This window comes from Zootoca vivipara, chromosome 16 (genome assembly GCF_965207765.1).
Source record: "Zootoca vivipara chromosome 16, rZooViv2.hap1.1, whole genome shotgun sequence".
In the NCBI taxonomy this organism is placed as follows: Eukaryota; Metazoa; Chordata; class Lepidosauria; order Squamata; family Lacertidae; genus Zootoca; species Zootoca vivipara.
Genome location: NC_142599.1, coordinates 32281603 through 32297653, shown reverse-complemented (window position 1 = coordinate 32297653; position 16051 = coordinate 32281603). Strand labels below are relative to the sequence as shown.

Below are 16051 nucleotides of genomic sequence, written 5' to 3'. Positions count from 1 at the left end.
TACCTCAAGGAAGAGGGAGCAAGCTTGCTTTTCTGCTGCCCGAGAGCGGAGGGGTGAAATGGCAGGAAAGGAGATTCTGACTAAATGTTAGCAAGAACTTTCTGGTGGTACGAGTTCTAAGGAAGTGGAACGGACTCCCCCAGGAGGCGGTGGGGCTCTCCTCGATTGGAGGTTTCTGAACAGAGGTTGGACGGCCACCGGCAGGGGTTCTTCAGCTGCGATTTCTGTATTGCAGGGGACTGGACAACTGATCCTTGAGTCCTTTCTATGATTCTGTATCTTGGTGGATGGATAGAAAAGCTGAGGTGCCTGGAAAAGGCCCCAGATTCAGCCCTTGGCATCTCCTAGCAGGGCTGGGGGAGACCAGCCACCTGCCATGCATGCTTTGCAGGGGGTTGGACTAGATTGCCCTTTAGGGTCCCTCCCAACCCTACAATTCTATTATTCTATGACCTCCTGTCGGAAACTCTCAAATAAATATAGGAAAGGCCACCGTGAAGCAAAAAAATAGCAGCTGTGCGGTTTAAAGCATCAGGAAATCACCCGCCAGGATGTTTGTTCGATAACCCCCACCCTCCAATCTGGGTCTGTAGGGTGAGCTCTCAGAGCAGAGCAGATACATTGGACCCTCTGGAGAAGGAGGTAGAGGAGGGGGAAGATGGGGTGGGTGGGTAGTGAGGAAAGAGCTGCTTTTGAAAGCTGGCAGGGCTGTTGTACCGCAATTGGGAGGATAAAAGGTGGCTTTCATCCGCCGCTGAAAGAGCACAAAGGAATGGCAGGAGCCGGGAACATTCAGCCATAGGAAACCCTTTGAAATCCCGCCCTGAAAGTGTCGCTCAGCAGCCTCCCCGCAGAAGCAGGGGGAAGCCGCTGCCCCCTCCCCAGCGCTGCGCTGCCACCCCCGCTCTCGCTGCCGAAGACAGGCTGGTGGATGTGCTGGCGCTGTTCTTTCAGAGATAAATATCAGAAGAGGGAAGATATCAGGAGGTTCTCAGTCCAAAGGCCCGTCTGGTCTAGCATCTCTCATCCCCCAACCAGGTGCGGATGGGAGTCGGACAAGCGGGACAGCAACAGATCTGGCTCCATCTGCGCTCTCCAGCTAAAGCAGCGTCACACCACTTTAAACAGCCCCAGAGGATCCTGGGAAGTGTGGTTTGTCAAGGGTGCTGAGAGTTGTTAGGAGCAGACGCTTCCTCCCCTTGCATAGCTACACTTCCCAGAGTTCCTAGGGAAGAGGGCTTCGTTTTTATATATAGCTCTGTGTGAGGGGAACAGGGATCTCCTAACTACTCTGGGAGCCAGTGTGGTGTAGGGGTTAAGAGCGGTAGACTCGTAATCTGGGGAACCGGGTTCATGTCTCCGCTCCTCCACATGCAGCTGCTGGGTGACCTTGGGCTAGTCACAATTCTCTGAAGTCTCTCAGCCCCACTCACCTCACAGAGTGTTTGTTGTGGGGGAGGAAGGGAAAGGAGAATGTTAGCCGCTTTGAGACTCTTTCGGGTAGTGATAAAGCGGGATATCAAATCCAAACTCTTCTTCTTCTTCTACTCTCAGCAGCTTTAAAAGTCATGTTTTCCCCCAGAGGATGCTGGGAACTGTAGCAGGCCCATGTTCCCCTCACAGAGCTACACATTCCATAGTGGTTTAAAAATGAAGCCCTCTTCCCAGGGAACTCTGGGAGTTGTAGCTCTGTGGGGTGAATTGGGCCCTCCCAACAACTCTCAGCATGCTTCAGCTCCCATAATTCTCTGGGGGAAGCCATGATTCTTCAAAGTGTTATGATGCTTTTTAAAATGTATGGTGCCGATGGAGGTACAGTGGTGGGGAGCCCTTTAAAAAATAAACGGGGCTGAAAACCATTCCCCAAGTCTGACTTAACGTTTTCAGAATGGAAGCTTTGCTTTGCACACTTCAAACTGCTGTGCGTCTCAGGATTCAGGGATTGCCCTATGAAAGAGGACAATACAGTTCTCTATTGTCAGACTTCAACTCCCATCAGCCCCAGCCATGGGCATAGCCAAGGGAGGGTAGGCGGGCAGCTGTCCCCCATCAAGTAAAACAATAGAAATACTTAACTAACTGACCAATCACATCAGTTCTGCCCCCCCCCAAAAAATCTTGGCTACGCCCACGGCCCCATCCAGCTTTGTCCAGTAGCCTGGAATGATGGGAGCTGTAGTCCAGCAGCATCTGGAAGGCCACAGCCCCCGCCTCCCACCCCCCTTCCCTGGTGCAAAGGTTCTGCAGGCCATTTTTGGCCCTCATTTAATTGGCACTGACAGCAGGCCAGGAGACGGCATTATATGAGTAAAGTCCACTATCCTCTGTGCTATCCACTTCATAGGATAGTTCAAGTCGGTAGAGCATGAGACGCTTCATCTTAGGATTGTGGGTTCAAGCCCCACGTTGGGTGAAAGATTCCTGCATTGCAGGGGGTTGGACTGGATGACCCTCGGGGTCCCTTCCAGCTCTACAGTTCTATGAAATGGAGGTGCAAAAGATCAAGGACAGCTTGGTAACAAAAGTTTTCAAGCAAGGGAAGGAAATATTAGGTTAGCTCCTGGGCTGTCCCTGATAACTCTCAAACACAAGAAAGAAAGAAAGAAAGAAAGAAAGAAAGAAAGAAAGAGAGAGAGAGAGAGAGAGAGAGAGAGAGAGAGAGAGAGAGAGAGAGAGAGAGAGCTGGCACAGTGCCAGGAAGGTGGCACGTATTCTGGGTTGCCCCCTCCCCTCCCCTCCTGCAAGTATAAATAGTTTTGTTTGACCTCAATTTCTCTCCACGTGTCACAGGCGCCAGAAGAGGAACTCACGGCGCAGGCCAAGGCTAATCTCCCGTCCCCGTCCCAAATCTCTCCTGGGATTCACCACGTGGCCTAAGGGGAGGGATATTGGGATTTTGGCAAGTGGGCAAAATGGCCTCATGGGCTAATTTGGACAGGTGGGTGGGGACGGCCAACTGCCAATCATTCCTGACGTCACAATGACACCAGGTTCAGTTTTTGTGCCTCAACTCGGCAGAACCACATGCAAGAGGACACCCAGCTACCATTTTGGGACGGGGGCCGCAGCCCATTTGGAAGGGACACTGTTTGAGAGTTGGCTCAGCAAGGCACCCCACAAAGCGCAAGATAGCAGGAACAGAACTGACTGGCAAGATCGGAAAAAGTGGGTTCAGGCTGCAAGGAGAATGGCAGGGTTCATGGGTCAGTGCCGAAGGGTGTCTCTGCGTGGAGCCGCTGCTCTCGACCTCCCAAACGATGCGGGTCAGGATTTGAAGGGCTGCTGCCAGGGCTTACAAAACAATTACCACCAATTAGTTAAAAAAAATACAATTTTGGGATTAAGGGCCTGCAAACCAGATAAGGACAGAGCGCTGGATAAATGCGATTTTTGAACGGTTCATTATCCCCGTTCGCTGACAGATGTATTCCCCACGCACCCAGAGGATTACACGGCGTGTTGCATTTTGAGAAAAGCAACCTGATGGGCTGCTTTGCTTATGTTCATGCTTCCGGTTCAGATTGCGGTGCTGGTGCCAGGATCCAGCCTCCGAGGGTCAGCAGCCTTGTTGGATTCCTATGTAGCATGGAGAACTTTGCTTCTTTTGCTCTGGCAGTGGCAAGGAATAAATAGCTGCACCCTACTCTCTTATTCATCTTTTATTTTAAAAATGCCTGCTTTGGTTTGGAAAAAATATTTTGTGCATGTTAGTCAGCCTCTCTCTCTCTCTCTAGTTGCTTTAGGGCAGGCACCCCCAAACTTGGCCCTCCAGATATTTTGGGACTACAACTCCCATCATCCCTAGCTAACAGGACCAGTGGTCAGGGATGATGGGAATTGTAGTCTCAAAACATCTGGAGGGCCGAGTTTGGGGAAGCCTGCTTTAGGGCTTCTTGTATTTAGAAAGTGAAAAGGATAGTTGTATGTTGTTCTAAATTCCTTTGGGAGTAAAGGCAGAAGAGAAATATACCATAATCCCTGTGGTCAGAGTGTCGGACTAGGACCTGGGAGACTAGGGTTCAGATTTCCACTTGGCCATGAAGCTCAAGGGGGTCACCTTGGCAGCCTAGCCTACCTCACAGGGCCGTTGTGGGGATTAAATGAGGTGGAAGAGACCCATGTAACCCTTTTTGAGATCCTTGGAGAAGAAAGGTGGGATATAAAGTGTGTGTGTGTGTGTAATGTATATATCTGTGGGTTAAACCACTGAGCCTAGGGCTTGCCAATCAGAAGGCTGGTGGTTCGAATCCCCACAACGGGGTGAGCTCCTGTTGTTCAGTCCCAGCTCCTGCCAACCCAGCAGTTCGAAAGCACATCAAAGTGCAAGTACTTCCAAGCGGGAAGGTAAACAGTGTTTCCGTGTTCTGCTCTGGTTCGCCAGAAGCGGCTTAGTCATGCTGGCCACATGACCTGGAAGCTGTACGCCGGCTCCCTTGGCCAATAACGCAGGATGAGCGCCGCAACCCCAGAGTCGGTCACGACTGGACCTAATGGTCAGGGGTCCCTTTACCTATACCGGTATCATCTATATCTATATAATCTATATCTATATCTATATCTCCCATACTCTCAGTAGACCTAGTGAATGAGTCTACTCTTGAGTAAGACCAACATTTGATATGTGTGTGTGTGTGTGTGTGTGTGTGTGTGTGTGTGTCACTTTTAACCCCCCAGAATGAACTCTAAGCAACTTGTGGAAAACAAAGATTAGGAATAGATAAAAAGGAAGGATAAAACCAACCTAAAATGCTCATATTAAAAGTACTCCTGGAGATGCCAGGGACTGAAGCCACCTCCTAAAAATAAAGGAAGATCCCCCTTCTTGTGGTTCTAGATGGAGCCCAGGAAGCAGCGGTATGCTGAGTCAGACCACTGGTCCATCTAGCTCAGTTTTGTTGACCCTGACTGGCAGCTGCCTGTCTTGGAGAGACCATGGCTTGAACCCGGGGCCTTCTAAATGCAAAGCAGATGCTCTGATGCTGAACTACGGCCACTCCACACATCAGAAGGCTTTTGCAAGGCAATCTTAGAAGAAACACAAAAACATTTAGGGGGGGGGGACTCCAAAGGAATGGGGAACAGGAAATGACCCGCGGCCCAATAAGGACTCATCAGCAAGCTCACTGGGTGTGGAATGCTGACTGTTGGGGGGTGGGAATGGAAAACTGGTCCAGGGGGGGTGGAGGAGTGGAATGGAGTATCCAGGAAACGGGCCGATCTGCCTGGTTAGCTGGCATCCACAATAAGAGAACTTTGCGGTGCAACATTCTGTTGCTGTTCAAATCCCCCCCACAACCTCCCCCTATACAAATCCTTACAGAGATAGTTAATGTTCTCTGGTTACATTCCTGAGGGTCCATCGACTCTCCCCCTGTCCTCCCCCTCCTCCCTCCATCTTGCCCGCTTTGCTCCCCTAGCAGTTTGACTAGTGTTTATTTCTTTTTTATTTTATTTCTATATTTCTGCGTAGAGAGAGAGGTTGAAAAACATTGAACGCATCTGTTGCCTCTTGAGAAAGGTGAGTGTCTTTTTGCCTCTTTGTTTGCTGGTATCTTTCACCCTCATTTAACCTTCTCCCGTTGAGGACCATATGACTCTCATCTCCCTGATGGGCAAATCTGTCAATTCCGGTTTCTCTCGGTTTCTCATCTTTCTGGTGTTAAGGTCAGTCCTCCACATTTCCACATCAGTTTGTGATTCCCACCCCCTCCCCCAAATTTCATGAAAATTCATCAGCACTTTAGTGCAAACTTCTTCTAATACACACATTTTTCTGTGACATTTTGCTCAATATATCTATGCTTTTGCAAGCAGTTCTCCCTAAAACAGCCCCTTTTTCAACGTTGGTTTAATTAATATATGCATTTATATGCATATGTTTTTTGCACTTTTGCCTACTATACGTGTTTTTTTGCAAAGCATGTTTTCCATCATGTTTGTATTTCCACAAATATATGTTATTTTCATACACACACCCACACACCCACACCCACACACCCACCCACACACAACAAAACTCATCTTCGGCACCCCTTACCTTACCCTATAAAAAGCATTATTCAGACTAGCAGTTTGCACAACCCACTAAGGAAGATAATAACACAATAAAATCCAAAACAATAACAATTAATTGCACAGCTATTCAAAATGTGATTAAAACTCTTTAGTTTAATTAATTCAACAAAACAGAGGGGCTGGATTCAGTGATACCAGCTTTTCAAAGTCTTGCAGTCATTCACACCTCCAGTGCCCCTCTCCTGCCCCCTTGCCTCTGAGCACCCTCCTCCAAGTAATCCCACTGCCTCCCAGAGGGCGGCACTGCCCAATTTGGGAACCACTGCTGGAATTTTTCTACACATTGTTAAGAGAACTTCATGGCAAACCTTGGAGAGGTGCAAATTCCTAAGGCTGTTGTTTTGGGCCACAAAATATTGGGAAGTATGAATTAGTGTAATTCAACTTTAAATGCCTGTTGTCTTTGTCCATGGAGTTTTCTTGGCAGGGATACTGGAGTGGCTTGCCAGTTCCTTCTCCAGGTGGATCACGTTTAGTCGAAACTCTCCACTATGACCTGTCCATCTTGGGTGGCCCTGCATGGCATAGCTCAGGGGTTCCCAACAAAATTTTCTCGAGGACCCCTCATTGAGCCGCTATTGTGACAAGGACCCCCATTAATTGACTTACTTGCTTGAACATCAAATGCATTATCTTCCTCTTCATCTGTAGGCCTTTGTCGTTTTAACGAACCACTTTTTAACCAACAGTCCATTTTTAACTACGCGAACTGTAGCTTCCGCAAAAAACAACGCTTTGTTTACAAACACTACTGTTTTGCAAAGAGGCAGCGCGCGCCAGGGAGGAGGGAGGGGAATGGAGAAGACAGGGTACCTGCGCAGTAGCGCACAAATGAAGCCGACGTGCGCAAAGCATCTTGGGGAGGTGAGCGTTTAGAATGCGCGCGCTGCCTCTTTGCAAAACAGTAGTGTTTGTAAAGCGCCACCTAACGGCATACAGCAGAACTACTACCTCTATCTAATTCTAGTTTTGCGCTAGACTCTGCTCATGCAGGAAGCGGACAAAACAAAAGATCTGTAATCATACGAAATATAATTAATATATTTTTTATTCTAATAGCATCTTGCGGACCCCTCTGGCATAGCTCGCGGACCCCTGGGGGTCCGCGGACCACCTGTTGGGAACCACTGGCATAGCTCATAGCTCCTCTGAGTTATTCAAGCCCCTTCTCCACGACAAAGCATTGATCCATGAAGGGGATCAATGCCATACATCACCTTGCCTACAAAGGTCCGTATAGTTAAAGCTATGGTTTTCCCAGTAGTGATGTATGGAAGTGAGAGCTGGACCATAAAGAAGAATGATCACCGAATAAGTGATGCTTTTGAATTATGGTGCTGGAGGAGACTCTTGAGAGTCCCATGGACTGCAAGAAGATCAAACCTATCCATTCTGAAGGAAATCAGCCCTGAGTGCTCACTGGAAGGACAGATTGTGAAGCTGAGGCTCCAATACTTTGGCCACCACATGAGAAGAGAAGACTCCCTGGAAAAGACCCTGATGTTGGGAAAGATGGAGGGCACAAGGAGAAGGGGACGACAGAGGACGAGATGGTTGGACAGTGTTCTCGAAGCTACGAACATGAGTTTGACCAAACTGCGGGAGGCAGTGCAAGACAGGAGTGCCTGGCGTGCTATGGTCCATGGAGTCACGAAGAGTCGGACACGACTAAACAGCAACAACTTTAAATGCGAACTGAGTCGAATTTCTACCCCCCCCCCCGGCACACTCTGGGATGATCCTCCAGAGCACCAAAGGTGTCAGCTGATGAGCCATCCCTCTCTCTGATGTTCTGAGTATGCGTTCTGCTGTTTACGTATCCAAAACTGGGATAGCTCAGTCAGTAGAGCACGGGACTCTTAATCAAAGGGTCATGGGTTTGAGCCCAACGCTGGGCAGAAGATTCCTGCATTGCAGGGGGCTGGAGTAAATGACCCTCACGGTCCCAACTCTACAATTCTGCGACTCTGTGAAAACTGCCCCACCAATGCAACAAGGGGGTTATCAGCAGACATGGGAAGAACCTGGAGCTTTGCAGGATTACAAAAAAAGGAAGAATACTCTTTTTTTTAATAAAAAAACATTTTTATTCAATTTTCCAAATAAACAAACAAACAACACAGAAACAAAAAGCATATTAAACCTCTTATCTCCTCCTCTTACACATTGCTCTGCTGAGCTATGACTTCCCTCCCTCCCGCCATTCGGCTTTATTGTTCAATCTTATCTCACAGATCCTTGTTACCCACATTGTGCATCAATTCGTAGGATTTATTTTAGACCTGGAAGTGTCTTTAAACTTCTACAGTTCTTCTCCATATAGTCAATGAATTTACTCCATTCTCTTTGGTACTTTGAATCTCCCTGGTCGCGGATCCCGCAAGTCAGCTTTGCTAATTCTGCATAGTCTATCATTTTCGTCTGCCACTCCTCTATCGTCTGTATCTCTTGTGATTTCCATTTTTGGGCTAATAAAGTCCTAGCCGCGGTTGTAGCATACATAAATAGTCTCTGATCTCTTTTTACTATTTCATCTCCCATCAATCCCAATAGTAAAGCTTCTGGTTTTTTAGGAAAAGTATATCTAAATTTTTTTTTCAACTTGTTGTATATCATTTCCCAAAATCTTTTTACTTTTCCGCATGTCCACCACATATGATAAAGTTCTCCCTCTTTATCTTTACATTTCCAGCAAACTTTACTATTTGTTCTATACATTCTAGCTAGTTTAACTGGTGTTAAGTACCATCTATACATCATTTTCATCACATTCTCTTTCAAAGCGGTACATGCCGTGAATTTCAATGTTTCATTCCACAATTTCAACCACGCATCATATTCAATATTATGCCCAAAATCCTTTGCCCATTTTACCATCACATCTTTTGTCAACTCATCTTTCGTATACCATTCTATCAAAAAGTTATACATCTTTGACAACAGTTTCACTCTGCCTTCCAACAATTCTATTTGAAATTTGGACCTTTTTTCCTCAAAACCTATCTTCTTGTCCATTTTCGAAATGTCATTTACCTGGTGGTACTGCAACCATCCTGTCATTGTCTCGTTTATTTCTTCATATGGTTTTAATTTCCATCCTCTATCTGATTTCATTAAGATTTCCTCGTACGTGGCCCTCCTCCCTTCCAGGCCCCCCCCCCCAAACTGTCCAGTGAGGACTGAGTATATTCAGTGGCTACAGAATGCTGACTGATGGGGGGAAGTGGAAAAGAGAAAAAATGGAAGGAGAATAGAATGTAGTGATTAGGGAATCTAGAACAGGGAGGACTCTATACTGCAACATTTAGATGCAGTTCCCACTGGTCAAGACCAAGGCCACACCTACACCCATTTAAAGCACTGTGATACCTATTATTATTATTATTATTATTATTATTATTATTATTATTATTATACCCCGCCCATCTGGCTGCGTTTCCCCAGCCACTCTGGGCAGCTTCCAGCAAAATATTAAAATGCAATAATTAATCAAATATTAAAAGCCTCCCTGAACAGGGCTGCCTTCAGATGTCTTTTAAAAATCTTGTAGCTGTTTTTCTCTTTGACATCTGGTGGGAGGGGATTCCACAGGGTGGGCGCCACTACCAAGAAGGCCCTCTGCCTGGTTCCCTGTAACTTCCCTTCTCACAGTGAGGGAACCGCCAGAAGGCCCTCGGCGCTGGACCTCAGTGTCCGGGCAGAACAATGGGGGTGGAGACGCTCCTTTAAGAGTCATGCCCTCCCCACAAAGAACCCTGGGAACTGTTGCTTGTTAAGGCTGCTGAGAGTTGTTAAGACACCCTTCCTAGAGCTACAGTTCACATAGTGGTTTAACAACGCATCCATCTTTCTAGGGGACTCTGGGAATTGTAGCTCTGTGAGAGAAACGGGGGGGGGCAGCACCCTTAGCAAACGAGAGTCTCCTGGATTATTTGAGGGGAATATGTCCTTTCAATGTGTGGGAGGCATCCAGCCACACTTAATTCCTACACAGCTACAGAAGAGCTGTAGCAAAAGAAGGGTGCCCGGGTGCCCTACTTTCCAGGTCTATGTTCGAAGGACTTCTCTGCTTGAAGGTCTTTAGGTTCTAAATATGGCAGGCAGGGTGGGGAGAATTGGCCCACAGGCTCAGGGAGTTGTAGTCCCAACATTTGTGAGACACCAGGTTTTGGGGGAGGCTGTTTTTAATAGGGTATTTTTTTATCTGCTGTGTGTCACACTGAGTGCAATATGTGCCCAAAATAGCCTCACTTTTTGACCAGAGGGTTTCTCTTGCAGCTCGTCGTTCCCGAATATTCCATCCATGGCCTTTTCTGCCTGATGTTTCTCTGTGCAGCTGAATGGGTGACTCTGGGACTTAATATCCCGCTGCTTTTCTACCACTTGTGGAGGTGAGGCTGAACTCCAACACAGCCTAAACACACCCCAGTGCTTCCATGCTGCAGTTCACGACAGGGAGATTGTAGCCTTCCACATGTTGTCGAACTGCAACTCCCTCCAGCCCTCGCCGTTGGACATCCTGGCTGGGGGAGACGGGAATTGGAGGCCAACAATATCTGGAGGTTCGTCGTCCGTGGTTTAAGCACTGGGAAGTAGTTTAACACCAGAATCAATTTGTACAGCCGGCAGGAAGACACTGAAATCTTTCACTTCTGTTTTCAATTAACCACAGTTTAGTGTTACATCCAAACCGTAAACTGTGGTTATTTTTAACTTAGATTTGTTTGAAACAAGCCAGCTTCAGAGATCATAATTTGAAGCTGGCTTATTTCAAGCAAACCACAGCCACAGTTCTGGCAGTTTCAGACAACACAAGATGAATTGCAATTAATTACAAATGGAAACTGTAGCTGATATGTAACTTACGTTAAAAGAAAGGAAAGTTGGCTTATTCGTTTTTTGAAATATAGCACCTGGATTCCAGGACTTATTGTACTGGGTGCTGAACTGAAGTTTGGATGAAATTAAAAACAATATACACCCCCCCCACACACACACATACCATAAAACCTGACGCAGGTTTTTTAATTGTGTTAGCTGTGAAACTTGACCTGTTTGCAAAACATAAATAAATAGCTTTAGGGGATCATCTCATTCCCTGCACTGGGACAAAACTGTAAGGATAGTTAGATTATAGTCTATTTCTGTATATCTCTGTAGGTTTGAAGTTGCAGCCCAGGAAATTGATGCTTATAGAAACTTGTGCAGGAGAGGGGATTCAGGAAGCAGGAGGGGAAGGAAGAAATGAAATATTTCAGCAGAAATGAAATATTTAAATTGTATCATTAGACCATACCTGCGCCATGTTTCTGGGTCTGAGAAAATAGGAAGCTGCCATATACCCAGACTATTAATCCCTCTAGCTCACAGTTATCTACTTTGGGGCCCTCCAAGTTGTTGGACTCCGACTTCCATCAGCTCCAGCCAGCATGGCCAACAGTTGAGAATCCCAAAGGTGACAGGCAGGGGAGGAAAGACTAATTGTGATAATAAATAATGCCTTGCCTAACTGATCAGGGAACACCTTTTTTGCACGTCTTATCACGAGGTTTTCAGTAAATGAATCTAAGCAATTAATTGGCTCAAATGTAGCAGATCTGCTTTAAGACAACCACCACCTCCACGAGAAGGAAATTTGGAGGAGAGATTGGACATTTTCACTCACCTCTTTCCTCCCCCCCCCCCCGCCCTCCAGGTACTTCCACCGCCCAGCAGATGGCTCAGAAGTGATGTACGATGCTGTCTCCATCATGAATGCCGATATCTTAAACTACTGTCAGAAAGAATCGTGGTGCAAACTGGCCTTTTACCTGGTGTCATTCTTCTATTACCTGTACAGGTGAGCTTCGCGTGGTCAGCTCTGATTTTAGAGAGGTGTTGCCTTTGGGAAGTTGGGGGGGGGGCTGCTGCAGACTCACTATGCACAATAACAATCTGCTGTGTAGAGGATCTTTAGGGCACAATCTTTGAGGTCCACGGGGGCTGCAGATTTAACTACGCTTTAGCAAAGGCGATCCTGTCTCTCCGTTTCCGTGCAAATCCTTAAAATGAGAAGGAGTTCTTAGACAATGCTGCTATTTTAGAAATGGATGTTGCTGCTCTGTCCATTTGAAGCGATACATCAGATAATCGCCGCTTCAAAAGCCGCGATAGCTCCGGGGAGGGAAGAGATAATCCTTCCATCCTGTAATTCGTGGGTAGGGGAACCTGTGGCTTGAGGGCCAGATGTGGCCCTCCAAGCATCTCGGGACCCCCCCCCCCCCGCCACATTCTCCTACTCTCTCTGCTTTGCAATCTCCTTTGGTGTTTCTGCCTGGCTGGAATATGCCTTTGAAACTTGGATGATGCCTCTTGCTTGCTTGCATGGATGGAGGATGTTTAGGGAAGTTTTTAATGTGTGACATTTTTATGTATTTAAATCTTTGTTGGAAGCCACTCAGAGTGGCTGGGGAAACCCAGCCAGATGGGCGGGGTACAAATAAATTATTATTATTATTATTATTATTATTATTATTATTATTATTATTATTCAGAGGGAATCAAAAAGTATTCCCCGGCCCTGCTTTAATTACTAAATGTGAAAGGCTCAAGGTAGCTCCACGCTCCTTATTAATCCTGCTGTCTTAGTCCTGACTTTGGTGATGGCTTCTTCTTCTTCTTCTTCCTTTCTCGCTGCACGTTCCTGCTGGCTGTCCAGTATGGTTTATACGCTGGTGAGTTTCTAACAGACACCCTTTGCAGGGTGGGGGACGCCCACCTCAACTGGACTACGAAGTTAATGTGCCAAGACTGTGTGGCAGGGTGGGACGGACCCATGACAGGCCCGAGGGCCCCACCCCACCCCACTCCCATGTCCGAAGCCAATTAACGCTGCAAGACTGTCCTTTTCCTGGCTGCCTTGGACAATGATACTCTGCTGCCTCATATCGGATGGGGGGGCCTGCTGTACCACCACCGCCACCACCAAACCCCCCCAGCCCCAGAAGTAACGACCGCCGGCTCTATATTTTGGAAAAGGAAGCCGGAGCCGGCCTCTCCGCCGATGGACATTCCCGTTGCAAGGAGCTCATTGAGGGAGGCCGCAGTTGGAATGGAGTTTTTGGTTAAGGGGTCCAGACAGTTTTGGGGTGCAGGGCACTATGTGTAAAGCAGAAGTAGGGTCTCTCTCCAGCTGCATTTATCTCCAGCTCTTGCTGGACAGGGAACCTTTTGTGTGTATGTGTGTGTTCTTCTACTGCTTTGAGATATTTATATTAAAAAAAAACAATCTGGGGAGAAGGCGTGTGTGTGGTTCACCCCACTCCCCGACTTCTTTCCATGGCCCCAGCTCCTGGGGTGGTGTTCCTCGAGATATAGTTGAATGTCGCGTGTCCCCCCCCCCCCCCGCCTTATTTTCCCCGGTAGGTTTGGTGACGGTAACAACTTCTCCACAGTGGAAGGAAGTGGAGGGCTGGAGAGGGGAGGGAAAGCGTCAGCAAAACCACGGTGGCAAAGTTGGGTGGCCATTTTGTCACCCTTGCTAGTGGAGGAGATTCGGGGAGGGGGTTTGGAAGGGGAAGCCCCCCTCCCCAATTCTTCTGCTTTTGTTTCCCCTCCTCTTGCTCCAACAAGAGCAATCAGTCTGCTGTGGGAAGTGGGTATTCAGCAAGCGCAGTTTCCCTTTTCTTCTCCTTTATTTCCTTCTGAATTGAATTGCTGAATGTTGTCAGATGGGGATGTCATGGAGGCACTCTGTCGTCATGGCAACTCGCGGGCCTATCTTTCCCGCTGGCGCTTTTCCTTTTTGGTACAACTCCTGGCTTTCCTGGGAGGGGAGTGAGAGGCCTCATTGTGGCGTCCACTTTCATGGGAGGCGAACCCTGGTTTTATTTTATTTTATTGATAGGACCAGAAATCACTCCCTGCCTGAAACGCTTGAGCTTCTGCAAGCCAGTGTAGACAATACTGAGCTAGATGGATGGTGGTCTGATTCGGTATAAGGCAGCTTCTTGGGTTCTTTTCTAAAAACCAGCCCTTTCGCTAGAACCATGAGGACTGGAATCTTCTTTTATTTTTAGGGGATAGGGCCAAAACTCACATATTCCAGTTTTTTTATCTGGAGAAAGTGCTGGCTCTTTCGGTTGGCGCGGTTTTGCGAAACAATTGGCGCGGTTTTGCGAAACAATTTATCCCCCGGGAAAGTGTGGAATCACCGTGCGAAATGTGTGCAAGATCACAGCAACCCCAATGGCTGCCATGTTCTCATTATTTAAAAACAAAACAAAACACGGGAAGGTGGCATCCTGGATTTGGGCTTCATGGTGTTGGAGGGTATGAACTCAGTGGCGTAACACCTGCCTTGCGTGCAGGAGGTTCTGCCACCATCTTGACCCTAAAGGCAGATGTTGATAAATCCAAAATAAGAACCTACAGTATATAAGAAAAAAACAGCCCTGCTGGGCCCTGGGCCCAAGTTCTTCTTAATCCAGCGTCCCAAACAGTGGCTAGCCAGATGCTTTGTGAGAAGCAGGGCTGGAAAGGAAAGGGCCTTGCCCTCATGTTGCTTGCCCTCTGCTTATGCTAACTGCTCCTGAACATGGAGGCTCTATTACCTATCATAGCTGACAGTTGTTGATAGACTTATACCCCCACCCCCTTCAAGAATGTGCCTCATCCTTTTCTAAAAGCCATCTGAAGAGAAAGCCCACATGAGCCAGGAAGGACCACAACTCAGTGGGAGAGCATCTGCTTTGCAGGCAGAAGGTCTCAGATTCGAGTCCTGGCAGCTCCAGGTAGGTTCCCTGTTGCAGCTGCTGCCAGTCAGTGTGGACAACACTAAGCTAAGATGAACCCACGGTCCGGCTTCCTCTGTTCCTAAAGGCCCTCACTGTGTCTTGAATTGAAAATCAATTCGGCATCAGGATTTTTTTTAACAAGCCTTTTCTTTTGAATGTTTTCTTTTATTGCACTTAAAGACTCCACTTTGCAATTAAAACAGCTTACAGATAGTAAAATCCACATCCCAAACTTAACTGATCCACATAAGGGACACTGCAGTAAAATCAGATAAGTGGCTGTGTACAAATAATAAAATTATTATTGGGAGTCAGTTTAAAAGAAGTATAATTAAATGAAAAATACAGATTAAAACAGTAAGCAGCAGAGAAAAATCAGCCCAGTAGTCCTCAGCACTTAATTTTAAGTGAAAGGGGGGGGCTGCCTATTGATGGATGGCTATCAATGATATCCAGATACTATTTTTTGTAAAATATCTAAATTTTTTAATGAATAATCATTTAAACCAGGCTTTTTTCTGGTTTTTAATATCCTAGTCCTTGAAGCTGTTTTTCTACTCAAAAAAAATCCAAATCCAAAAATATATAGTTATCCCTTGGGTACTACTGAAATCATTGAGATTTATACACAAATAATTTCTTCTGGACTGAGGTCTGAACATGGTAATTATTCTCACTCTTACCTCTTAGTCTAAGACGCACACACACAAAATATATACGTACACGTATACACACACGCACACACGTACGGAAAATATTTTTCCCTCAAACAAGTAATGATATTTTTAATCACCGAGAGGTGGAAATAGCAGAACCAAAGCTGGGTGTTACATCATCTGTCAGGCCAATTTGTTGCTCAGCCCAGAGGTTCTGCAATACACCATCTTATTTTATTTTATTTTTTTCATAAAATATTATATACCGCTTGATTGTAAAAAAGAGAAAAACCTCAAAAGCAGTTTACAGAAAGAATAAAACAATAAAATCCTCGGAAAAATAAATAAAAACCTTTTCAAACCAATTATTGAAAATCAACAATAAGATAAAAAACCAGATGAAAGGCCAGCATTTCTACACATTTGGGTAGGCTTGCCTAAACAAAAACGTTTTTAGCAGGTGGCAAAAAGGTTCCTGCTTGATGCTAATAGGCAGGGAATTCCAAAGCAGTTCTGCTGGCACACTTAGACACTGACTTCATACAA

At 46.5% G+C, this 16051-nt stretch overlaps 1 protein-coding gene across 2 annotated transcripts in view; it reads left to right on the top strand.

The window, feature by feature from the left end:
• The window catches only part of CNIH2 (cornichon family AMPA receptor auxiliary protein 2), a 46918-nt gene extending 31105 nt beyond the window's left edge, over positions 1–15813 (top strand). The window contains exons 3-6 of one of the 2 annotated variants that reach the window (XM_035098642.3): positions 5471–5518; positions 10354–10466; positions 11771–11914; positions 12773–15813. In XM_035098642.3, coding sequence (XP_034954533.1) covers positions 5471–5518; positions 10354–10466; positions 11771–11914; positions 12773–12800 — 333 coding nt within the window. In that variant the 3' untranslated portion in view covers positions 12801–15813. The remainder of the gene's footprint in view (positions 1–5470; positions 5519–10353; positions 10467–11770; positions 11915–12772) is intronic. The other variant, XM_088659152.1, reaches the window with a different exon arrangement.
• The last annotated feature ends 238 nt before the right edge of the window (positions 15814–16051 follow it).